The following is a 26,771-nucleotide window of genomic DNA, read 5'->3' as shown; positions in this document are numbered from 1 at the left end:
ATCGGAAATACTGACATCATTCTTCTCCACTTCTATGGAAACTGAGACTCGGCGCCGAGGGGCCTCATGGGTGCCGCTGTCCTCGCGCGCCCGCCGTGCCGGCTCGGGCAGGGGCGCGCGCGGCGGGCGGACTACGCCTCCCAGGGAGCACCGCGCGCGGCCGCCGCCGGGGGACGGGGCCCTGCCCGCATGCTAATGAGCCGCGGGGGCACGGCCGGCGCCTGCGCGCTGCGGCGCTGGTGGCGCATTTTCCCCCAAGAGGGGAAGGTGGCGCCCGGCGGAGCGGAAGGGGGCGGCGCTCCGGCCCCCCGAGCTGCCGCCGTCGCCGCCACTCGTGGAGCGGAGGGCTGCCCGGGGGAGCGGGGCGCGGCTCGGCTGCGGAGGTAGGCGAGGTGAGCGGCGGCTGCCCGCGCCGAGGCCAGGAGCGCGGGGCTGCCCAGCGTCGCCTGCCCGCTAGCCGGCCGGGGCTGGGGGGAGGCGCCGGTGCGCTGCGGGCGGGGGAGTTGGGGGGGGGCGGACGGACTCAGAGCTCCTCAGAGGAGCCGCTCCTTCCCCCTCCGCACGGGGCCGAACGGCAAGGGCGAGCGCGGCGGCGGGGGGAGCGGTTCTCGCGGCCGCCCCGCCCAGGTGGGGCTGGCGGGCTGCCCGGAAGGGGGCCGGGAGGGGGCCGAGGGGAAGGGGGGGCCGCAGCCGGCGGTCGCCGATGGAGCTGGGCGGCGCCGGCGGACGGCGGGGCGGGCTGACTGACTGACTGGGCGCTCGGGGGCCGGGAGCCGCGCCGGGCTGGCGGCGGGCGGCGCCTCCGTCCCCGGCGGCTGAGCCCGGCAGCGCGGCTGAGAAAATGGGGGTGGACGGCGGGTGGGGGGAGCGAGGAGTCCTCGGTCTCGCTTTATCTAAAATGGCGCTGGCGCGGCGGGGCTGGTCGGCCCTTGGGCTGTGGCAGCGGCTCCAGGGGGCTCGGTCGCGGTCACGTCCCGGGCGCTGAGCTCCGGCAGGCGAGCCCTGCAGCCTGCGGTCTGGCTGCCGTGCCTGGCGCGGGGGGTAGGCAGCCGCAGGCCGGGCAACAGCTTCACGTTCATTGTGAAATGCCGGCTTTAATCGCGGAAACGCCGCGGTTCAGAAGCAGTCGCGGTTCCTGCTGACCCCTGTTCTGCCCTCGGGGCCGCCTGCCGTTTGCGAGCCCCCCCTGGCGCGGCGCCGTGCGAGGGCTCCCACAGCCCGGGTGCTGGTGTCCGGCTGCCGCCGCGCTCCGGCTCAATTGTACCCGGAATTCCCTTTAAAATCGAAGCAGAGTTCCAGCAACAGCACGTTCATCCTGTTCAGATATTGGTGTTGAAATTGGAGCTACGGAGAGCTGCTTGTTGACTTAGGGGCATCTTCGGGGGAAGCGTGTGACTGCCCTTCACCTGCCGTCGGTGGGCGCCGGGGGTTGCTCGCTGTTAGCCTGGGCCGGGTGTGTAAGGAGGACTCCGCTAATCACGGCGAGGGTGTGGGCCAGGGTGACAAGCATCCCGCCCAAATTACTTTTGGATTAAGAGCCTTGATAGCCTCTTTGAAACAATACATATGCACAACAGTGTTCTCACTTCTGAAACAGACCTCAATCCTACATCCCCTTATCTGGGTCGCTTTTTTTCCCCACTGGTTATAGCGTCTCAGTACGCTAAGTTCTGCGATGGAGCTGATTTAAGAATTTTCTGGATGGTTCCTTTTGTGCTACAGCTCTCTGCTCCTTTGGTGGTTCTTTTGTTTTCTGTGTAACTGTACTGTGATTGGAGCCACTGAGATGATGCTTTTTAAAAGACAGTCTGTATATTTAACCTGGACTATGCCAGTGACTATATTCCCTCCATTTGGAGGAAGGGGCGAGCATATTCTGCAGAATGGCATGGAGGGGACGGGGTGAGAAGCTGCTTTATGAAGTTTCAAAGTGAAGATTTTTCTTGACATATCCCTTAGATGTAATACTACTTGCATCCTCTCTAGACAGCTCCTAGACACAGATCTCAGTTCCAGATATAGTTTTAGAGTAGTTCCAACTTACGGGAGCCCGTGTCACCATCTTATTTAATGTCTCTTTTCAAAGAGATGTTTTCAAATAGATCATTAGAGGGTAAGGCTTGTTGCAGTCCAAAAGACAGTTCTGTGGGCTCTGTTGTGATTGCATGGCCTGTGCCCATAACAGCTTTTCGATATGCTTACGCGGGGATACTGAGAAATAACTGAAAAAATAACTGTCATGCATGAATTGAAATGCAGCAAGTCATGTACTGGTTTAAATAGCAAAATTCTTTTACTGCTTTGAATAAGCATACATGTAATCAGTTCTTGTGCTTTCACTGACAGAAGGCTCTGAGCTCCCTTTCATTTATTAACTCCCAGCAATTTTTACTTTTTCACTAGGAGGGTGCTGACTAAGACCTTGTCTCTAAATGTCTTCACTGAGAAGACTTTCTGCAACAGTGCAACTCTTGTAGTAAATTGGTCAGTCAGCTGGGCAGGAAACCCTTAATATCAAGGGTTTCCCAAGTGTGTCAAATATGGTAACTTTGTGCAAAGAGTAGTAACACTATAATAAGTATGATATCATGCTATTCTTGCTTAAAGGCCTCTATAAGCAACTTCATTTATATAGTTCTTTATCAAGTGTCCCTTTGTGCAAGTTTGGAGGAGGTTCTGCTCGCTATTCTTGTTTTGCTGGGTGTCTTGGACACGTAGGTGTCTGACCATACAGTATGTCTTTTCCTTAGTGCAGATTACCTGCTACTTCATTTAAAGGTAGCATAGCAGTCCAGAAACTTTAATTACAGTGATTTAAGCTAAGTTACTATCCACTCTTTGTCTCTTAAAGCTTTTTTGCCTCCTTTTTATTTAAACAAACAAACTTGGCACTTGTGGGAGAAGTGCTTGACTACTCTTGCTGATAAGCAGTGTTGCAGGTGGACTCCTATTAGCTTTGTGCCAAATGATGCAAATACTTAGTTTGATTCTGTGTAATACCAGTAAATTTCAAGTTAGCTGGGGATTCTGAATATTGTCTTACTGCCCTACAGACAGGCAAGAAACTTACTAATTCCCTGAGAAGAAGGGAAGAACTTCAGTATTTACTTTTAAGCAAAAACTTCTGCAGATAAGCAATTCCAGTGCTAAGATCTCTTCCCAGCTCTGTTGGATAGCTAGGTACTTTCAAATCTAAACCAACTGTGTGGCTTCTTGACAAACTAGTCACAAGAGAGTTAAGTTGATACGTGTGTCCTTATATCCATCTCTACCAGCTTCTTCCTGCTTAAAACATCTGGGGTTGGATTGTGGTGATTTGTTTTATTTCAATTCTTCAGTGAAGTCCTTTGAGACTTATCCTTGATATGTAAGGGTACAGTTTGACAAGTGACTCTCAGTGGCAGTGCTGGCTTAAAAGCACTTCCTATCCCTTCAGTCATACCAACAAGCTGACAATAAAATAGTGAGTAGAGGGTGTCAAATCTGATTTAGATTACTGTGTGGCCTGACAGCTAGTTGTGCCTGCGTGCCATGGGATAGGGTGGAAAGGCTGTACTGCTTGTTGTGGCATTACTGCTGAGAAACTATGCAAAGCCTTCCCAGAAGGTGCAGTCTTATGAGCATTTTGTTGGCAACTCGGCTTAAACAGCCTTTCTTGCCCCTGAAGTGCTGATGCAGTTGATTAACCTATGCAGTGAGGCAAATAAAGGGATTGATTAAAACCTAAGCTTAGAGAAACTACTAATGCAGATCAGCTCCCAAGTTTGGAGTGCTACAGATATGTATGTGCGTGATGGTGGGAAGGGGTAGTGCCCAGGAACTGATTGAGCTATATTGAAAGGGAAAGGTCATGAATGCTGAGGAGTACCAGTTTGTCCAGGTAGCTTAAGGGGAAGCAGTGATCTTTATGCTGATCCGAGCTTTTGAAGGGAAAGTATTGCTGGATTACTTTGAGCAACTGTGGAACACAGTTTATTCTGCTCACGTTAACCGCTCCCCTTAACGTACCTACATTAAAAATGCATCAGTCCATACTTTAAAATACCACTTTGAAATAGTTGGGTTTTGGGTAATTTATGTAACTATTCAGTTGCTGCAGGGGCAAAAAGAACATCTTTTCCAGGATGCTAAGTGGCTGAGAAATGGTGCTGAAGTAGCATGAGACTTCATGCTATTGCTGCAGTTCCTGTCTTAAAATGACATTAGAAGAATTGTTTTGAGCTACTGCATCTGCAGTGCAGCAAGGAAGGCTAGAGGTGAAAGGACAGAAAATCTATTATAGAAAACAGTCTGGAAAAAACTGTAGATATAGATGACCAAAGGTATGTGAACCAAAACATAATCAATAGAAAATTGTTAAGCTAGGTAGGGAATGGATCCTAAAAGATTCATTGTAAGTCTGATGTATATAGTGTATGGGTAAGTGTGTAAGGATGTCTGTATGTTTAAACAGGGGTAAGACAATGGTATATTCCTGTTTTGCCTTCTAAAACAGGACTGAAGAATTCCATCAGAAGGCTGAGGCTAGTGTTTAGCTTGTTTAGGTTGCCATGGTATGAGGTGTATTTTCTTCTCTTGGGCATCTCCACTTGTGTATGGGGAAAGCATTTAGGGAGGTCTGATCAGATTAGTCATACGAGGTTTTGTATGTGCTGAGTGTCTTCTCTGAAGATTTACAGTGAAGCTTCATTGTTATGATTGCTGATGTTTTAAATATTTTATCATCTAAGCCCTCTAATACATATAAAAGAGCAAACAAAGTCTAGGAGTTGATTTAAACTATTCATGAATAATTAAAGAAAACTGTATTTAGCACATAGGCTTGTTTCTTTTCTAAATGATATCTGGAAGACTTTTCTAGGTAGTAGAAGGTAGTATTAACTGAAGGTGTCATGTGCAAAATGGGAGTATTTGCACCTAAACTTGAAGTCAGCTGACTCTTTAATTGTATGCATCTGGTTTTTACTTCCCTAATTTTTTAACTAAATAGTGTTAATAACACTTTCTTTAACAGTGAACTACCTCTTACGAAATAAAGAAATGGATGGAATGGATGAGACATCTAAAAGAATCCTAGAGCCATACCAGTATTTACTTCAACTACCAGGCAAGTTTTTGTACTGTGTTTTTAAATATCAAAATTGTTTTTATGGCAGCTTTTATCTTTGGAAGTATAAGCAAAAAAGTTTATCCATTCTGGATTTGTGGATTTAAAAGTAACACTTTTCTACGTTTGTTCTTTTCTTCCTTTTGTACATTGGTACAATAGCTCTTTAGTCTGTTGCAGTGTAAGGAGTATCTCTGTTACTCTACTCTCCATTCAGAGTAGCTGACTTGCTACTCCTTAAAAAAAACTGGTAAGGGCAGGTACTGAAGACTTGATCGCAGTCTTAGAAAACAAAGCAACCTCAGCCTTGAGTTTATCCGCTTGCTGTACTGGACTCAGTGGGTTGTGTGTTTTGGTGTTTGGGTTTTTTTAAATAGCCAGTTTTTTTGTGTAATTTCTTCTCCCTGGTACATGTAGAGCCACATGTTCTTATAGCTAATAGCCCTGTCCCCTTTTGATTCACTTGCCAGAGGATCAGCCAGGCCTTTGTATGATACCAGGTCACTAGAACACATTCAGGTGAAATTTCCAGTCTTGAACAATACCTGCTTTAGCAGAATTCAGGAGACAGTTTGATGGAGAACTACTGTATGGATATGCCTTTCAGAAGCCTTTTTGACTAAACAGTCAGATTGTTTGTACTTGTACACATGAAGTGAAAGGAAGACTGTACAAGTTATTAAAGTGACTAACTTAGTGAAAATAGCAGTGGAACTGCTTTGTTGTTGGGAGTATTGCATGGTTGCCTTCTGTCCAGCTTATATTGCTTACTGATGGCATTTTAAAGTAAGATACAAAATATGGAAATACTAAGGAAAATAATTCTGACTGGGATAGAAGGCCTTCTGTCTAGACAAGTACTGTAATGAGTCACAGGAACAGTACTAAGTGACTTTTGCATGTTTGCAGCACCACCTATCAGCAGGGTGAGTCCTGTGGGTCCCACTTTGTTATACCTGTGTATAATGAATTTTATTATTAATATCCACAAATATTCAGAATTCTTGTTTACATCAGTGATTTCATTTGGCCTGGCAGTTAACACTACTTGAGTTGGGGAAAATAATAATAAAAAAATTGGCAAGAATGTGCCTTTTTAATGCTAGAAAACTTGTTTCCTCCTTCTTTGCAGTATATTCCATTTTGGTATGTTCAACTGTGTGGTGGTTTTGCTAGAGAACTACCTTGAGAATGAGTCTACAATATTCCAGAGAGCTTTCCAAGAGTGGTCCTCAAGAAATTCACCTTCCTGTATGATATTTAATTGTACTTTTTGTTCAGTTAGGTTATCTCGTTTAACCACGGTATATTGTAACACCTCCGTATCTTTAGCTGCTTATTTTTTAAGCTGTTGTAGGTAGCAGCAAAAAAAAAAGTACAGCTTCCTAGCAGGAAATACATAATAGACAAAGTGCCAAAACCACCTCCCATAGGCAAAGGTGCTTGACTATAGCTCTTCAGTTAGCTTTCATGTTAAATGATGCATCGAGGATATGCACTTAACCTTGCCACCTTGACTCCGACTAAATTCTTATGTCGTGAGTTCAGTCCTGATCACTCTATACTGATGGCTTATATAATGTTATACTTAGTGCAAACACTTTATATCCTATCTTGCTAGAGTATCATAAATCTGATTGTCCAGTTCAACACATTGATCTGTTAATTTAGCTTACACTTTGGAGAAGGTGAGGCACAAGATGCACGTCTATGCAGAAGTGGTGGTGTCATTCAAAAGGGAAGACTTCTTTTCAGCTAGGCAGGTAAAAGTGGTGTCCCTGTAGAAGCCTTGTTCTGAGTAACAGGTGAAGCAGTGGGGATTCACGGTCATATGGCTGGATGTCTACAGTTTTTGAAACACTGGCTCTGCCCAAAGTCAGCTATGCCAAGTACAGACCAGTAGGAGCCAGTTACTTGTGTGAACCTTGGAATTGGTATGAACATCAGTGCTTGGTGAGGGGAGAAAATTGGGCATATGCTAGCTGTTCATAATTAGGGTGGAGCCCAAATGAGATGCCTGAGCTAATCTAGCAAGCTGTTGCTGAAGGAGGCAGTTTTATTCTGTCCTCTTTATGCTTCTGGCAGTATTCTCCTGCTTCTGAACTTGTGCCAGTTCTCAGGTTGTTAACCAAATGATTAGTTATTATCAATCGCTTAACCTGTTAAAAACTTGCCAGGTTAATCTTGTTCCTTGTTTGTGAGCTAGCACAAGGGTAGGGATGAGGAGCTGTTTCTGTGTTGGATCAACTAGAGCTCTAAGGGCCTTTTGCAGAAAGTTTGGCCAAGTGTCAAATATGTACAACTTTAAGTGGACTTTTTCTGCACACTTACCGCCTTTTAATAGTTCACTTGCTTATCTCCTAAGACCAGTTGAAAAAACAAACTCTCCAAACAGTTTAGTAACCTATGAGAATTTGAATGAATTTAGATACATATCAAACTTCGTTTACATTACAAGGGATTGTGTAACAGTGTTAAAGCTGTTTGGAAGGAGAAAAAAAAAGGGTGCCTACTAATGTTGACTGTAGTGAGAACACAAATGTTTATAACTGTTCAAGGATTCATCCGTCAATACAAGAAGCTGATGACTGCTTCTCAGTAATGAAGTAGGACTTTTAATGGTAACAGTTTGGGGGTGATACTTAAACTAACCTTGTCTATTTCTTTGACTTCAACAGCAGTAGCATAGAGAAGCTACTGGGCTTAAGGGTTTTTTACTATGTTATTTTGACTGCTAATATGGTAACTGATGTTTATTCCCTCACTAGCAGAATTTAGTGCTTGGGAGAACATGCATTCTGAAACAGTAACTTTTCTTGTAAAATATCCTTGTAATAGAATGTTGCCATATCAGGGTTCTACTTAATCTAGTATTCTGTCCCTTAGTCTCATAAACCAAATGCAACAAACAGGATTAGCTTTCACAAATTCCGATGTGGTTTGTCCCAAAAATGGCCTGATGCGCACATATCGTGAATCTTTTATCTCCAAGTGGCAGAGGTAACAGCAGTAGCTGCTTTTGCAGCACTAAGAAATATGTGGAATTTCAGTTGCAGCAAAACTGATGTGGTCAGTAGCTTGCTGTTGAAAGGGGTAGATTCTGATCCCACTCATGACTGTATATCTTCCCTTTCATGTCCCTCTGGTCTTGGCTGCAGTCTTTCCTGGGCTTGTTCAGTGAGCTAAACAATCAAGACTGGCTTTTTTTTTTTTTCAGCTTTTTCTGCCGGGTTACTGAACTAGACCAGCCTGGTGAAGGAGTTTAGCACCAGAGGGCATGATCCCTACCACTGACATGACTACATTTGGCACATCAGAAGCCTCAACTTGGGCCAGGTTCCTGAGGGGGGCTGCAGCTCTCCAGGTTCTGAGCTGCAGGGGTGCCTGGGGGCACCCACTGAGAAGAAAGTGAGGTCTCTGCCCCTAAAAGGTGTGCAGTAGTGGAAAATCTGTGTCAGCAAGCAAAGAAACAGTGGATGGGGGTCAGCAGGCTGCATAGCATCAGAAATAAAAGACCAAGACCCTGCAGGTTCAAGAGCCTGAAACTTTGAGGTGTATTGAAGGAGGGACAGGAACAGTCTGTGGACATCAGGTTGAGAAATGAATACTCGTGCAAAGGTGAAGGCTGGGAGCTGATGGCTTCCTGGTACTGGGGGAAAGATTCCTGTTCCTTGAGCAGATGTGTAGTTGCCACATAAGTTCAGTGCACTGGAAGAAGACGCACGGCTGGAAGCTCTGTATACAACAAAGTATCAGAATGGCACCTGGTGACAGCAGCAAGTGATAGTAGGGGGAGACACTGCTGCAGGGGACAGAGGACTCCATCTGAGCTTCTGTCTTAAGGAGGTTTGCTTTTTCTCGGTAGCTTTGATCAGGGATGTTACAGAGAGACTGCCAAGGTGTGTGTCACCCTCAGACTACTTAACCCTTCAGCTCTTCCACTTGAGCACTAATGGATATAGCAAGAGGATGCCTGGAGCTTATCAGGTGTAACTGTGTGCCCTTTGGAATGTGGGCCAAGGGCACAGGAAGCCAGGTGGCTGTTCTCTGTGATCCTCAACCCCCTTCCCTTCACCACTGAGAGCAACAGACAGATCTTGCCTGTCAACAGCTAGTTAGTTGCACAGCTGATACTGTTATCAGAGATTTGGGGTTTATGACCACGGGACTCCCTCTGTAGAACAAGGAGTACCAGGAGAAGATAGCATCCACCTACCCAAGTTGGGGTAAAAGTCTCTGTCAAGAGGCTGAGCAACCTGTTGAGAAGGGACTTCCACTAGAAATCACAGTAGAGGGGAATGGCTACACACAATCAAGTAATGAGATGGTGGACTTTCAAACAAAGGGTGTAGGCTGATGTGGACAAGGGTAGACCTTGTAACTGGCAAAGCTGAAGGTAGCTCATCCCAGGTATATGCACTTATGGAAGTATGAATAGGACAGTGTCATGGAGGGAAAGTGTTGCAACACTCTCAAAACCATCAATCTGTAACAAGGTGTTTTACCATCTCATACCAGCATACTCTTCATGCAGTCCCTCTGCTGCCTTCTCCTTGTTGCACATCATCCAGGGTGTGTGTTCTCTTGTGCTTCTTCCTTGGCTGCTCTCTCTTCATTGGCTCTCAACCACTTAACCAGCCACAGCTGCACCTTATCTACATTGGCCCACCCACTGTCCCTGAAGCCAACCCACAGTTGTATATTATCAATGCTAGTTAACCCAGCTTCATTCCACTGCAGGAAAGCTCTCACCTTTTCTGGGGAATCTGCAGGACTGAGTGCCTCTCTGAAGCACCTTTACACAAATGCATACAGCATGGGGAATAAACAGCTGGAGTTAAGAGGTCTGCATGCAGTTGCAGGGCTGCAGTTCTGTTGGAGTACCTGATGTAGGATAGATAGCTCAGGCAGCTGCAGTGCTGCCCTGGATAGATAGGGACTGCCTAGGAAGGTGGTCCGGAGTAGCAAGGAGTGGGAGCTGCATTATATGTGAAAGAGCAGCTGAACGGCATGGAGCTCTGCCTTCAGTCAGATAAGCCTGTTGAGAGCTTATGGGTTAAGATTAGAGGGCAGATCAATAGGGGTGATGGTATAGTGGGTCTTTGCTACAGACCACCTGAGCAGGAAGAAGTAGATGAGGCTTTCGAACAAGTGGAATATACCTCATTTACAGGCCTTGGTCCTCGTGAGAGACTTCAGCTACCTCGGTAGAAAGCAGCTGAAGCAACACAGCAGGGCACAGGCAATCCTGGAGGTTTCTGATGACCACTTGCTAACATAGGTGATCAAGGAGCTGATGAAGACAGGCATTGTACTGGACCTCACACTCAGAAAAAAGGAAGAATTCTTCAGGGCCTGAAGACTGGGGGCAGTCTTGGCTGAAGTGACCATGGTATGTGGCATTCAGGATCCTGAGAAGAAAGAACAAGGCAAAACTCAGGATCACAACCCTGGACTAGTTAACCCTATTTTGAACAGGGGAGTTAAGCTAGACAATTCTACAGTGACCTTAACCTGTTGCAAGTGGCTGCCCAGGTTTGAAAGTGTAAATGCGTTCTCTCTTTGCTTGTCTTCCTGCAGTTCACTTATGCTGGCTGTAGTGTTCTTGTAGCTGAGTGGGGAGGCCTGCTTTATCTATTTAGCCCTAATCTGACAGAGGCTAAATGTAAGAGTGTACTATATAGCTGAGGTAATATAGTAGCTTCCTCCAAAAGGGCAGTGCTGCCTTCCCCTGGCTCTTGGCATCTGCTGCTTACCCTGTACTAACTGTGGCAGATCCACTTCATAAGCTGACTCAGTGCATAAAGCTGGCAGAAAGCTAACCTAGCAAAAAGCAGACAGTTTTCTGCTGGGGTAATGAGTTGAATTAGCTTAGCGAGGCTCTATTGAGAGCTAGGTTAATAGTCCCTCTGCTTTTTCCCATGCTGTTCTAGTCCTTTTATGTACCTTCACTGTAAGTGGGGTGCTGCCCTATGGGTATAATTTGTGGTCACTTTAATGGAGCAAGAGTGAAGAAATACTTATCAGGAGTCTGTCCAGAGCTGGAGGTCTGTGGGTTTGGGTTCTGTGCCCTGTCACAAGAGCAATTGTATATAGAGAATGTCAGGCTGATTTTTTTTTTTTTGAGAAGCACCTCATCTGTCTGAAGAGGTGGGAGGGTTTGTCCTCAGTACAGTATCTTTAATCTAACCAGATCTTTGTTTCACAGATAAGGTTTTTACGTTCTTATCTGTAGAAGGCATTTCATCAGAGTGACTCTAATGTTCTTAATATTTTTTCTTACCTTTTCCACCCAGCATTACTAAGGAAAAAAAGCTTTTTGTAGTTGCTGCTTGATTTGGGTAACATTGGGATCTTAAGCAGATTAAACCAAATGCATTTAGCATAACTTTGATAAAAACCAGATGCAGTAATGTCTATTACAGCTCTATACAGTGGGTAGAGCTTCTAATTTTGGAAGTTAGACCTCTGTTCTTCAGTTTTACAATAGCCTGCTTAGAATAATTAACAGCAGTTACATGTGACAGTGAAGAAACTGGATTTTAATTTTGTTCTAGTGTCCCTGAATTGTTGGCTTGTCTCGTTTGGGGAGAGGAGAGGTGTGGTGAGGAATGGAGGCTTCTGCATCTAGGTTTTTGAGACCAGTATTAAGAGGAGTTTGGTCTTTTGCCAGAGCTGTAGGCATGAAACATGCATACAAAAAATTGCTGTAATATCACATTGACCAGGTAGGATTGACTTCAGAACAAGATAAAATAGCATTTATGTAGCAATAATATTCCTTTAAAGAGGCTCATGCAAGCAGATTTGTACCTACAAGAGGAAAGATGAATGCTTCACTATACAGATAGTGATTTTTCCTTGAATAGTCAGTGTCTAGACAGCCTTGCTAGTCAAGGTAGACAAGTCTAAAAATTCAGATGCTGTCTGTACTAAGGAACTGAAGTGGCTAAATCAATTGTGCATGTTAATAATCCATTTGGAGTGTGTGCTAGTAGCTATGTTCCTCATCATAAAATAACACTTGTTGCTGAGCATCTGGCATTGCGTAAGCCTATTTTCTAGGAAACACATTTACAAAACCAGAATTAGCTGTCTAATGTAAAAGAATAATGTTGTCTGTATCAATGTAATTTAAAGTGAATAAACAGCTGTAGATAAGGTACACTTCCTTAATGTGATACTATCTCTGAATAGTTTTCTTTATGGATGTACTGAAATATTTGCTGATACTTAACTGGCGAGCTATGCAGTTTGCCAGATGCTTGTAACAGTTATTCTCAGTATTTTTGAGTAATCTTTTGTCCTTTAACTCATGCAATTGTTTTAAAATAAAATATTGAACCTCTGATACAAGGCACTTTGACCCTCACTTGCACAGTACTGGTGGTCATAAGTGTGTAGCAAGTCAGATCAGAGAATTAATCTGTCCAAAATGTGATCTATCCATGTGAGGAAAAGGGTGGAAGTCTGAGTGTTTGAAGTGTTTTAAATCCTTAGTATCTGCAGGAGATACTATCAGAAGCAGGTCTAATTTGAATTAGTGGTGGTGCTTAGTTAATGCAAGGAATTTTTAAACTCTTGGGTACTAATCTAATTTTGTATTTAGTTTTGAGATCTGGTTACCTGTGTTAAATTAGTGAACTTCTAAGTCAGCAAATTATTGATTTAAATTAATGAGTTAAAAAAACCCCAGCAATTTAGAACCAGCTATATACTTTCTTGATGGAGAACAAGCTTGACATGGGGATCTTAAAATACCTGTTCTGCTGTTTGAGAGAAAACAATCCCTCTCTCCTGCAGAAAGCTATTGATGTTTAAAACTAAGCACGGAGAACAAAAATAGAGAACACGAGGCAAAGAGAGTATATGTCCAGGTAAGAGTGCCCTTTCACACAGGACAGAGCCAGAGGACAAAGCTGTAGAGGGCAGGTGTAGGGGGAGAAGCACCTTTTCATTAGTCTTCTAATGAAAACCAAAGGACTATGGGGACAGGAAGTAATGGAAATGTTTGAGAATGGAGACAAAAATTGAAGCCCTCTGAGCCAGGGAGAAAGGCTTATCACCCTTGCTGCAGAGCCCAAACAACAAAGTTATTGCTTACCTGGTGGTAACTTAATTAGAAAAGGAGAAATCCTCAGCCCCAGTTTCTCCAGGGCATATCACTGCAAGTGAGTCTACCTATTTTTATTGTTCTGTATGTGCTGGTCACACAGCAATAGAGAAGCCTTAGGGAGAGATTCAAATATTGAAATTTCTTCAGTGCTACGGGCAAGATGGCATCATCAACATGAGGACTAATATTGCAGAGTCATTAAGTTATGTCTCAGTAGATCTTGAGATGAGTAATATAGAACCCACTGTCTAGGTTGCACTGCTTTGAAGTTTATTTAAAACTTTTTCCAAAGGCCTTGTTGATGTGAGCTACAGACACAGAGCAGTTCGTCTAAACCTGTCTTGCACTTACTTAAAGATCTTATACATAGCTGAGCTTCTCAAAGTTCAGAGCAGCATTGTCTCAGCGTGGGTAGGGGGTGACTTAATTTCATGTTGGTCAGCAGTAGACGTGCTCGTGACTCCTAACAATTTATAAAAGCTGGCATCAGTAACTTACAGGCATGTAGGTTAACTTCTATTAAAATGAACTGTCATGTAAAATGATCTGTATTGAGTAGTAATGCTTATTTTAATACTAAACCTGGACTTGTGGTCTTGTCTTTCATTCCTATGAAACAGGGCAACTACTCTGCTCCACCAAACCACATTAGGCAAAGCAGAACGTAGCCCATTATTTTTGTAGACTTCTCAAGTATAAGATAAACGTCTGAATCTTGGAGATTTCTGTTCTGTTCAGATTTTTGTTTAGAGCTATTCAGTATTTCAAATGTCACTTGCTTGTTTTACATATTGTCAGTAGCAAGTGAAGAATCCTGCAGGAGAAAGACCTAAAAATGGAGAGAAATAGATATTCAACCAATTGTCAATATCTCCAACTAATAAAGAATTGTAATTGAAATTTGATCTGTTACAGACGTGAAGTCAATGTGCTTGTCAAACTAGGGCTTACTTTCAGAAGCAGTAAGCTGATCTATACAGGTTACCAGCATACTCAGGATCGCTTACTAATTAAACTGCCAAAACTAAATACAGTAACCTGTAAATATGTGCTTTGCATATTACTGTGAAATGTTTAAAACTGAAGCTGCTGAAAATTGATGTTTATACAATGAGGAAACAAATTGTGTGTTATGTGGTATGATATATAATCAGCTTTCAGGTGATGATGCTGATCAGTTTACTGGTCTCAAATCAGTTGTTAAACTATTGTCCCTAATAATGCACTTTGTGACTTTTTATAAATGCCTGTAATATTTTTATTGTAGGTAAGCAAGTGAGAACCAAACTGTCACAGGCCTTTAATCACTGGCTGAATGTTCCAGAAGATAAAATACAGGTACTGGCTAATTATTTTTAATAAAGGGCTGTTATCTATTTTTCAAGACTACTGGTAACAGACTATTATCCTACATAGTACAGATCATCAGAAATCTTAAATGCACTAATTATAGTGCATATGTAGAACATATGAAAGTAAAATTGCAGGAAAACAGCTTTAGCGTAAAGCTCTGCCTGTGATGTAACACTGAAGAAGTTACTTCCATGACTTGCCTGATGTCTAGAATAGTTAGTTCTTTCCCAGTGTGTTCAACCTTTTTAAGTTGGAGATAAGCAGCTACCATTGTTACCTGCTTAATCTAACTAGGTTATTACCACTGAGTTTTCAATGAATTTTGAAAGAAGCTGGGCAGAAATACAGTGATTGAAAATAAAAATCATTAGATTTTGATACCAGAATATCAAAGACAGCAGTTAAATCAACTTTATAAACCACTTCTTGTTCTGGATCTAAAACTGTGGGCTTCTTATCATACAGTCTAGAGTACTTAGTTTAATGCTTCTCATTGGAGTGTAAGAAATTCCCATCTCTTTTGCTTTTCTGTTGGACAGATCTATACAAGATGTATGGCTGTGTATTTAAACACTGTGGCTTGTCAAATGAAAAAATATGCTCTTGGTTAGACTACAGTTTTGTTAAACTGCATATAGAGAGTGCCAAAGATGGTGTCCAAGACAATGTAAGGAATTAAAATAACCAGTTATGCTTTTTGACACTTAATCAGCTGATCCCTAGTTAATTTCATTAATTGTTGGCAGAAGTAACTTTAGAGTCTGCCAAAGAGTCATCTTTAGCATGAGAATGACACTTCATAGTCCTCAAGTAGCAAAACGGTTTGACTGATTTAAACAATGAAGGAAGAGGCTGCATTCATTATGTATTAACGTTTCTTTTCTACCTTCCAACCTGTCTATATAACTTTTTAGCCAGATTTATCTTGGCTTCCAGCTAGAAGCATCTTACCCTTTGTGCTCAATACATATTCAAATAAAATATATTAGAGCAACCTGTGCATTGTATGCATGAGTTCAGTCTAGTATCATAGGTCACAATTCAAACTGGCAGAAGCCTCTGGTAGTTATCTGGGACAATCCTCTGCTTAAAGCAGGGCTTGCTCCATAGCTACTTCAGGCTACTGGGGGCCTTGCTGAGTTGAAAATCTGAGTATGTTGATTCTGCAGCCTCTTGGGGTGTATCTCCCCATTTTGAACCCCTTCCATGATAACAAACTCTTCCACTCTGTCCAGCGAGGTTTTCTTATGCTGCAGTCTGACTGTTGCCTCTTGCCATTTTGTTGAGCACCTGTAACAGTATGGGTCCATATTGTCTCATGTAAACTAAAGCTGCAGTGCTTCTGTGTGAACAGAAGTTACCGGTTCTGCTTGTCACTTTTAAAGTGATAATCATTTAACCATTATTGAGAACTTAGACTGCTTGTTTTGGTTATCCTTATGAAGAAAACCAGTGCTTTAATGTTTCCTTTACCACTTAAGCTGTTTGTGATGGAACCTAGTATTTTTTTCCTTCAGGTTATTTGAGGACAAAACCAAGACCCTGTCATCTTTTAATCTGCATCTTGACACAATTATTACTCCTTTTGTACATACCCGTACTAATTTTCATAACTTAAGGTTGATAATGACTGGAGGTGGTCCTCCAGACTTAATTTTGCCTCTCTTGATGTCCTAAGTGTCTAGCAGCCTGATTCCTTTCCAGATATTTCTATTTCTTTTATTAAAAATATTAATTCTGTCACTTGTTATGGGACTTTTTTACCCTAAGTCTTTTGTCTTCATGTACTTTATTTAGATGATGCAGTTGAGGTGACTGTTCCTTGATAGTTGATGTTACTGTTGGCTGCCACCATTTCACATTTTTCCCAGCCAAGTGGTCTCTTCCCCCTGCCCCACACCCCTTAATGCATCTCTAGTACCCATCTGATGCTGCCCTGAGACACGTTAGTTTTTTTAATTGGAGAACACTGGGTTTGTCAGATGAAATTTCTTCTGAGAAGGCACTGAAATGGCCTTGTACAGGGCCAAGCAACTTTTAAAGCTATTGCAGTTAAGGAGGTAAAGTTCTGTGAGTTGAACCGATAGTGCTGCAGCTGCTGATTAGATAGGCTTAGGTTGTAAGAAAGCGTAACACTCTTTTCTGGTTCTTCAGCTTTCATTATAAAGAACAGTCTTTTCATTTCTGCAGGCTACTTCCTGATGTACTCTAAAATATTTTTTTCTGCTGTCTGAACTTTTTTGCTCCTTACTTTCAACTTTGAAGCATTTTTGACACTGTCTTAAGTTCAGAAGATAACTTACACTGTTTCAATTGAACCTTAAATGTCTAGAAGCTGCAAAAGTTCATGAAACTGATGGTAATATGAATAGGTTAGCAAGAGAAATGCTGGAATAAGCTTATCCAAGGAATTCACAGAATGCAAGGAAACTTTCCTGACAGTACTGAGAATGACATAATGGTCTAAAAGAATATTCAGACAAACAGGTACGCAAAGTTGCTGTCAGTAAGTACTCCATCCTGTGTGATATAAAGTCAATGGGCAACAGCATATCTTTACAGGTCAAAGTAGGGCTCACTTCTAACTGGTAGATGGGTCATTAGTGCTTCTTAAGTAGGTTGTTCTTGCAGTTATCTTGGACAAACATTTTAAGATTCCTAGGATTTGGGCTTTAATCTTTGGGATGGTGGTCACTGAACACTAGGTGGCTTGCTATTCAAGAAAGTGCTTGCAGTGAAGTCTCTTTACTTTTTCCTACAGCATCCACCAAATAGTTCCATACTAGGCACTTGCTGCCATTTAATGGTGGCCTAGTATTTTTTAGAAGCAGTTTTGATGAATGTTGACTGAGTGCTGTGTTTGTAGCTAGCAAGTGCAATTGGTTCATTAGCTTTAAAATCATATCTTAATCAGATGTGTTTTGCTGTGAGTTCATACAATATGCTGTTTTACATGCTTGAATTCTATTTAAGCAGATGCTGAATATACTTGTTCCTTGCATAGCAGCATTGCAATTAAAACTGTGCATAGTGCTAAAACTCTTGTTGAATTATCCTGCTTTGGAATTGTTAAGGGTCACTTTTAGTCAAATGTAATCAGCTACAAGCTGTTGTCCTGAATAGTTTACTGCATACCTCAGGTGGTGTATGATATTGGTCTGCCTAGTGACAAGTAGTAGGGCTGTAGGAAGCTTTTGAAAAGACGTAGTTTCTGCCTTTCTGCCAAGAATTTCCCAAATGATGTTTCAGAGAGAATAGTCTGTCCTTTAAGAGCTCAGTACTGAAGATTACACAAAGTGTGGGGGAAGAAAGATGAACTCTCTCCACTTATCAAAACAAGGTTTACAAAGCAAATGTGTTAATGGATGATACCTGACACTCTCAAGAGCTGACTTTGGGAGATCTCAGGTTAGTGAAGCTGAACTTGTCACAGCATCATGTTGCTTTTCTTTTGCTCTGTTCATGTTTCTAATAACACTTACTGCATGACTCCTAGACAATGATATATTTTAGAACTGTATCAACAACAAAGAGGAGCATGCAAGTGAGAAGACTTTAGGGAGTAAGTTCACTTTGAATCTGAAAACCTTATACAAAAGGCAGACAGCATGATCCAGGAATTAGAGCAAACTGACTGATGAAGAGAATCCAAATTAATAGTAAAAGCAAGTGGTCTGAAGGGGAACCTCACTGATAAAGTATTTCATTATTTAAAATTTTATCCACTTTAAATCAGGTCTTGCAAAACTGGAGGTTAAGTTACAGTGGAAGACTTAATTTTTCTCTTCTTTTAATAGGTTATCATTGAAGTGACAGAGATGTTGCACAATGCAAGCCTACTTGTGGATGATATCGAAGATAACTCAAAGCTACGACGGGGCTTTCCAGTGGCACACAGTATCTATGGAATTCCATCTGTAATCAACTGTGCTAATTATGTGTATTTTCTTGGCTTAGAGAAGGTTTTAACCCTTGATCATCCAGATGCTGTTAAAGTTTTTACCCGTCAACTTCTGGAACTCCATAAAGGTCAAGGCTTGGATATTTACTGGAGGGATACTTACACCTGTCCTACAGAAGCTGAGTATAAAGCTATGGTACTGCAAAAGACAGGTGGTCTCTTTGGATTAGCTGTAGGCCTCATGCAGCTGTTCTCAAATTACAAAAAAGACTTAAAGCCACTTCTTAACACACTTGGCCTCTTCTTCCAAATAAGAGATGACTACGCCAACTTACACTCCAAAGAATATAGCGAAAACAAGAGTTTTTGTGAAGACTTAACTGAGGGCAAGTTCTCATTCCCAACCATTCATGCAATTTGGTCAAGGCCTGAAAGTACTCAGGTGCAAAACATTTTACGTCAAAGGACGGAGAACATAGATATAAAAAAGTACTGTGTACATTACCTTGAGAATGTGGGTTCATTTGAGTACACTCGGAATACATTGAAAGAGCTTGAATCTGAAGCCTATAAGCAAATTGAATCACTTGGGGGAAACCCTGAGCTTGTGGCACTAGTTGAACAGCTGAGCAAAATGTTCAGAGAAACTGAAAATTGAAAAATTTTAACTCCTGGTGGTGGATTAAAACTTGTTTTAAAATGGGAAAATGGCCGGACTATGAGAGGTGTGTTAATCGGTCTCACTTAAAACACTTTTTGTAGCCATCCTACAGAAATTATCATTAAAAACAATTTGATGCTAAGTATTTTGAAATATATACCCTATTATCTGTAGAGTCTTAACTGTAACCGCTTAGATGGCTTTGTTAAAGATGTACTAGAACTGCAACAAGTTTTGAATCTAAATGTGGTCAACTTTACATAGTCAGCATTATTTCATTATTTCTCGTATTAACCAGGCAACTGTAGGTTTCTGGCTGAAATTGCATTAAGTCGGATTGACCTGAGTGTATTGTGCATTTTCAAACAATGCTCTAGTAAATGAAAATGTACAATGTTAAATAACAGAAGGTACTTGCCGCCACAGTGTGCATAAAACTTGTGTGATATTTCAAAGTCAGACTTGGAAAGATCAGATGGATCAGCATATGAAGTTCTAAAGTGAATATCCTATCCAGCTTCTGGGGGTATTTTCAGGGGAATGAGGATTATGAAAGAGTATTTTATATGCAAATAAGACTAATGTTTAGTCTGAAATTGTAGCTTTATAATGACTTAAGTACCTTAGAGAAAAGATTCCATTGCATCAGCAAAGCATAAATTAGCTGCTGATTCCCGCTCTGCAGTGAATAATTTTGATTGCCTGTTTTTAGATTTTTAAACAGTCATATTTTTTTAGCCAGGGTCTTAAATCTATGCATTAGAGCCCATCTATACATGTAGCTGTAAATAGTCACATGGTGAGCTGCTACTAGAAATGGAATGGGATTCACACCAGGTAACTTTAGGACACTATAATTAGTGCATGTCTCTTTAATCTCTGCTTATAATTGAGAGGGGCTTCTCTGGGAGTTGATTCGTAATTCATACTGCATACCTGTTCTGAATTGTTATCTGGAAAGCGAGATTGAGGGGGAAAGGCTGATAAGTGACAAAACTCTCTGCTCATCTAATGTATATAAATGTGTCTATATAAAGGTGAACAAAATGTAAGCAGAGATGTTTGTTTCTTCTTGTCTGGGCTGACTTGAATCAGGTTCAGTCCCTTATTCTTCACACAAAGCTTTTCTTCGGTCTAGGGGGGGTAAGGGTTTGGATCAAAGGTGGGACTGGTGCTATCAGTAGTGGTGTTAGCTCAGGCATACCCTCAAAAGAAATGGCCAGAGGTACTTGGCTTCTGCAGCTGAAGGATAGTTTTATGTGGGTGTTAATTTACTGTACCTGGAAAGCAGAGAGAGTCATGTTCTCAACCCGCTGAGAAAACTAATTGAAGAAGGTTGCTGTAATGTCTTTCCCGGGCAGCCTTAAGATTCTTCTGAAAGTGATCAAGCATGAAAAAATTCAGGATGACTGCTTTGTAAGAGGTGTTATGTAGTTATGGATGATAGCCTTTTATCTGCATGCTGAGGAGGAATCTGTCTGCTCTGTGATTAGGCAGAGAATAATAGCCTTGTCACTGAATGGACCTGGTTGCCAGGAGTCAATAGCTCAAAGTTGGTGAAAAGTGTCTTTTTAATGTTAATGACAGTGAATTGTAATGCCTTTTTCATAACTTGCAGTGCTTCATAGTAAGCCTGTAAATCTTTAATGTTTTATGAGAAAATACTACCTGCCGCAAAGGACAACGCTTATTTTGTGCCAGGTCTTGGGAGTTTCTAAACACTGTTGCAGCTGATGTTGAATGGAGGAGAGCACTGAAAAAACTTGTTAAGAGAAATCGCCTAGTCTTACTGTGAAAGATATCCTTGTGCCTATTAGGATATTGTAACTGACACAGGACAAAGTGCGCTTAGTGCCATTTCATGTCTGCTCAGTTGCTGGGTTTAAACAGTTTTGTGTAGTCAAACTTGCCTAATGGCATAGCTTTTACTTTTGTATACACTACCACCTGAGACTTCTGCTATATCGTCACTTCTTCAGTTCATTCTGACAACTATTATTTATTCTATACCATATAGAATTTATTATAAATAATTATTTATTGTAATACCATATCTTGTAGAATGTGCCTCCGCTAACCTAAGAGTAAGCATATTGGAAGTTTTTGAGCTGCAGGCCCTTGAAACCACAAATGGGCAATAAGGGAAAATTACCCAGGGAAAAGAAAGCTGGACCAACAAGAAACAAGTACAGCTCTGCATTATTCTGCCTTCAAGGCTTTTAATACTAGTGTTCAAAGCTTACCTTGAAGGTATATCTTAAAAGGCTCAGAAGCAGAGTAGTGTTGTTCTTCACTTTGGTTAGGATTAACTGAGGCCTCTGAGGTTTTTCCTGATGTATTCAGGAGTTGGAAGAGGCTGAGATCTTTCCCCTTCATCTGTTAAGCAGGTAGAGCATCTTTAAGAATTAAATGTCAGCAGTGATGATGCTCTATAGTCAAGGTAGATTTTATATTTGGAGCCATGAGACTGTATCTTCATTAGTGTCCTCCGTTACTGGCTCTGATACAAGCTCCTGGTGTTAAGCCATGTTAGGAAAATCCCTTCCTTAAAGCAGCATGAGAGTTCTTGTGGCTGCAGAATTAGTTTAGTTGTGTAAGTGCTGCTCTTTGTTGCTATGCCTCCCACAACACCAGGAGTAGGATTTTTTTTTTTGTGATCTTCACAAGAGCTGCATTGCTGTGGAATGGAAATCTGAGTTGTGAGTAGAAATGCCCATGGGGAAACAAAGGGGATGCTGGTTTAAATGTCAGTCCCTTTGAGCCAGAACTGTTGTACTTATTCTTTCTACCATTGCCAACAAGTTCTGCTTTGATCAAGTTACCTGCGCATTTCTTGGAGGTTTAGCTCTTGCAGTGCCTATGAAGAGAAATGCGGGTACTCATCAGTCTCCAGCATTTCCCCCACCTCAGTATGTTTTCTGATTGTGTGCCTGCTCGGATGTAAATGAATGCTGTCATCAGTCTTTGAGTGGCCAGCCATTGGATGGCGCATCTGTGTCTGCTGCTTCGAAGGCTGATATTATCCCAATCAAATATAGTGAAAACTGCGTTGTTTCAGGACCTTCCTGAGGAGATGGCTTGTCTTCCACCTCTCCCGTTGAGCTCAGGCTGTTCAGGGACCCTAAGAGCAACTTTGTATTGGCCAGTTGTTGATACTAACAGCCTAAAAATGTTAATGGCAGTGAGGAAGTAGTTGCTGATATTCGTTATCCTTTCAACATGATGAGTTTGCTAATTATTAAGTATCTAAATGCTTCCATGTGCTATGGAAGCTTCCTATATTAATGGCTTCTTTCCTCAGTTATAGCTAAATGCTAACATAGTATAGAAACATGGGATTTGTGGGTTTGGTGGTGGGTTGGGGGGGTTCTCTTTTTTTTTTTTTTTTTTTGGTACCTTCTGACATAAACTGGTTTGGACACTGATAGTCTTTAGCATTGAATTGGGCCAGGCTGTTATTCATGTACAAGAGCTATATAGGCACCTGTTCTCTCCTTTATCCTGTCTTAATCTTACCATTTTATGTTTCAGATTTGGTATTTACTATGTTCTTTGTATTATTTGCTCAGCACTTTCATTGTAATTCTTTTCTCAGTGCTATTTCTATTCCGCTACTAATGCCATAGCGCATACAATACCATCAAACTCACTTTTGATCCTCGACAAACATAATAGTCTGAGTATGCTGTTGAAACATTGAATTGTGGCTCATCGTATGCCTTCACAAAAGTAATCAAAGATTTTCTACAATCTTTAAATGCTGTAACTTTTTTTTCTCCAAGAAGCTAAAGCCTGTAATACATCTTATATTGCCATAAATTATTTTTGTTCCACATAGCTTGAGCTCCTTTCCTTCTCCTACCCCTGTGTTTTCAACACCTATTTTGCTTTGGTGGTAATGCTCATTAGGCCTTCTTGTGAAAGAACTCACTAGCCCTGGGAGGAAGAGAGGTTAATTTTTGTCTGGGTTAATGAATTATCCCACTCAGCAAGAGCCTGATGAATGTCAGAGCTGGCAGGTAGGCAAAGGGACAGAGCCAGGGAAAGGATTTGGGAGAACCACAAAAAACAAAATTTAGGTTCCTGAGCCTGCCTTATGGTATTTCACGTTGGTTTACAGCATCTCCTTCACTTTTTTAGGAAGGGCTAAAAGAGCATGGTTCGCTTCCCTGAAGTTCCCTTCTTGCTTTCCAAATGAAATGTAAGAGATGTTCAAGTTAAATTTATTCAGATAATTATTTATATAATTGGCATATACAATCTTAACCTTTTGGTTAAAGGTACAGATAAAACAGTACAATGTTTCATTACTGTGTTTTTCTTGCTCTTAACAATTTTTCTATTCTTGAAGGCAGGGAAACATAATCTGTGTGCTTACTTGACTTCATTGTTGCCTCACATCAACATCCTTCCTGAATGCGTTCTATCATAGCTGAGCACCCATGTTCACGTTTTCTGCAGTACTTCTTAATTACTTTAGAAGGCACCTCTGTGAGGTGTGGCTAGGAATAATCTATGATTCGTTAACTCCCTTTCATTCAAGGGCATTATCTGCAAAATGCATAGTAAAGATGCAAGTTAAGCCACGTGAATGCTGATAGTGTTCCTCACCATGTGCCCTATGGAACAATTAAGTTCTCACTTAACTCATTGCAAATGTATTTACTGAGTATCTCTGTTTCCTACAGCATAGAGAACCATGGGAGATACCCCAGGAAGGCCTAATATGACACTTCAGGGAAAACACTTCAAAACCTGGTGTGAATTTGTGTGGAGGACTAACTCTGATGTGAAGGGAGGTCATAGATAATTTTCTGCTTTTGAACACCATGCAAATACTGTCTACTCTGGTACATGAATTACATGCTGTCAGTAAGCAGTTGCATCTTTTCTTGATCACAGTAGAATATTTTCACTCTCTTCATAATGTTTCAGTTGCTGTTTCTGGAGCATATGGTGTAAGTTAATCAGTAATGATTGAAGTCTGTGAAAAGGAAAAATGGCAAACGCTTACATTTTTGGTTGCTCTGTTTTGAAATACATGTGAAAACTGGCCTGTTCTATTGCTGTAATCTACTGTGTTATTCTGCGGTGTAGCTGAGGGAGGCATAACAACCTTTCACCAACTTACATTGTTAAAATCAGACTGACACCAAGGCCATGTGAACAGATTAAAAGGGGGAAAAAAGTGTTTGCAAGGAAAACCCACAAAGTTCTTTAAAAATAGTTTTAGATAATTGCAGAGTTAATACATGAAACATGGAAGTAACTCCTCTACAAAGGTTCTGTGGCTTTAACTTGGGGGTCCTCAAAGCTTTTAAACAGGGGGCTGGCATGTGGATGAAGTGGCAGGAAGTCACCTGTGGCTGCTTGGTTTTCCCCCCTCCAACCCCCAGTGGGGGGGTGGGGGTTGGTGGCGGGGGGTGTTCTCTAAATACCGGGGGCTGTATTGAGGACCCTGGGGGGCTGTATCTGGCCCATGGGCCGTAGTTTGAGGACCCTTGCTTTAACTGAAGAACCTATTGCTACTTCTGCCTTCTTTTTGGAGGTGGGATGAGGTATACAGGTCAAAGTAAAAACCATACAGAGGAATTGACATTGCTATTCCTAGAAATGTGAAAGCTGCTATAAACCTAATCTCTTTATTTTACACCAACCAAAATGAACAGTCAATGAATTCTGAAGTTAAATCCTTTTCCACTTAGGTGTTTATAAAACGCAGAAGTTGAAATTCTAGGTAATAAGTTGGAAATACTAAATTGATCTAGGGTTTTTGGTTTCTTGTCAAGTATATCGGATGCACTGTAGCTATTTGTTGATTACAGTGCTAAAACAGAAGAAACAAGATTTTTTTTAAAAAAAAAGCTATGCTATTATCTTTATTTTAGAGCAAGGGTCCTCAAACTACGGCCAGTGGGCCGGATATGGCCCCCCAAGGGTCCTCAATCCGGCCCCCGGTATTTACAGAACTCCCCTGCCCCCCCCTCCCCCCCCCACCAGGGGTTGGGGGGGAACCAAGCAGCTGCAGATGACTGCCTGCCACTTCACCCGTGTGCCGGCCCCCTGTTTAAAAAGTTTGAGGATGCCTGTTTTAGAAATAATAAATACATAAATTCAGCAACAGGCATGTAGATTTTGAGAATGGCTGAACTACCTATGAGACATGCTGCTGGGGTCAGAAAGATAGGGAAAAGTATTTTCTCACTTTCAACAGCTTTCCTGACATGTAGTCAAAGTGGAGGATGCTCTCAGGTTTGTACTTGGGAACAGTGAGTGAGTCAGGAAAGAAGAGCAGGAGGGCTCTACTGCCATTGTTTCTGCTCTCATACTCATACCACTGTGTAGCTTCAGCATAGTTTTAAAACTGGAACAGGTCATTGAAAAGGTGTCTTCTGTGTGAGATGAATAGGCTCAGGAACCCAGGTGAGACAGCAGCACCACTGAAGATGTGGAAGAAGGGCTGGGGTATCTGGGTTTTTTTCCAAAAGACACAAGTTGGCCTAAGAAAACACATTACCTTTGGCAAAGGAAGCTTCTTAAGACAGACACGGAGATCTTCATGGGAATGCCCCTTTGGGGGAAGCAGCTGCTTTATGCCAAACAGTAAAGCACACCCTCGGAACCTGTTGCCTGAAGATGCAGGTCATCATCATGCCAAAGAATTAATGCATTATCCGGATTACTTAGATTGGAATATACTAGTGTTACCAAATACCAGAACTTGACTTTGTAATCAATATCACAGAATCTAAGTGAGGAGGCTACAGAATTATTTAATGTAATGGAAGCAGAGGCACAGCACTGAAATAGCTTCTTTATTACTAGCATGATTGTATCAGTCTTTGTGATCCCAAAATTCAAATTGTACTGTTTGAATTAAGTTGTTACGAGCTTTGAAACATGGAGCACATCAGAGATGAACAAACATGGAAAATGTCAACTATGATACTTTGATCTTATAACTGCAGAACTGTGTGAAAGCTATTAGATCTTGTCACACCTGTCTCTATGAAGCTGAAGAGCTCTTGCTAAATTTCTCTTCCCTGGCAATTTCTACTTAAAGAATACAGTCAAGTCTTTCAGTTTTGTGGGTAAGCTACACCCATCAGACACTCAATTCTTTCTTTTTATTTTCTTTTAAAATAAGCTGTGTTCTTAATTGTTATGGCTTTTCTCTGGATCCTCTTCCAGTTAATTGATTTTTTTTTTCTCAAACAGTGGATGTTGAAGTAAATGCAGCAACAAATGTAGCACTGCCAAATAGTGAGGTAATACAACTTCTCTGTTCTGTATGCTTGCTTATGTAAAACCAAGCAGCATGCTAGTTCCCAGGCAGGTGCTGCACCAGACTGAGATGCCCATGTTCTCCTCAGTCCCCATCTACCAGGAGAGCACCCCAGCCATAAAATGTGGCCTTACTGCCTTGGTTCAACACACAGCTTGGCTTTCAGGCAAAAAAACGCATATTGCTTGCTTGCTTCCAAATGAGCTAAGCAAGCTCGGTTTCACTGACGTCGGCTGAGTTGGACAAACTGTTTGATTCTAGAGGCCCAGTCAAGGTGGCCTGACCAGATCAGGTCCTGTGAACTTGTGTTGCTTGATGCTGCATCCGTTGCTTTCTTTTAATTATTAG

General features: G+C 41.9%; 1 protein-coding gene across 11 annotated transcripts; it reads left to right on the top strand.

The window, feature by feature from the left end:
- Positions 1–236: 236 nt before the first annotated feature.
- On the top strand, positions 237–24,014 carry GGPS1 (geranylgeranyl diphosphate synthase 1). Of its 11 annotated transcripts, none has more exons than XM_037391703.1 (4): positions 237–383; positions 5,015–5,107; positions 14,491–14,561; positions 18,374–24,014. In XM_037391703.1, the coding sequence occupies exons 2-4, from the start codon at positions 5,041–5,043 to the stop codon at positions 19,133–19,135; spliced, it is 900 nt and encodes a 299-aa protein (XP_037247600.1). In that variant the 5' UTR covers positions 237–383; positions 5,015–5,040; the 3' UTR covers positions 19,136–24,014. The 11 variants fall into 11 exon arrangements, 10 of the variants coding, with proteins under 10 accessions (XP_037247600.1, XP_037247599.1, XP_037247604.1 ...); XM_037391702.1 differs by having other exon boundaries at positions 237–392; XR_005104884.1 differs by lacking the exons at positions 237–383; positions 5,015–5,107 and adding an exon at positions 6,312–6,358 and having other exon boundaries at positions 18,374–23,339; positions 23,827–24,014.
- Positions 24,015–26,771: the final 2,757 nt, after the last annotated feature.

This window comes from Falco rusticolus, chromosome 6 (assembly GCF_015220075.1).
Source record: "Falco rusticolus isolate bFalRus1 chromosome 6, bFalRus1.pri, whole genome shotgun sequence".
Classification (NCBI taxonomy): domain Eukaryota; kingdom Metazoa; phylum Chordata; class Aves; order Falconiformes; family Falconidae; genus Falco; species Falco rusticolus.
Note: the sequence above shows the minus strand (reverse complement) of the source record. Positions and strands in the feature narration are given on the sequence as shown.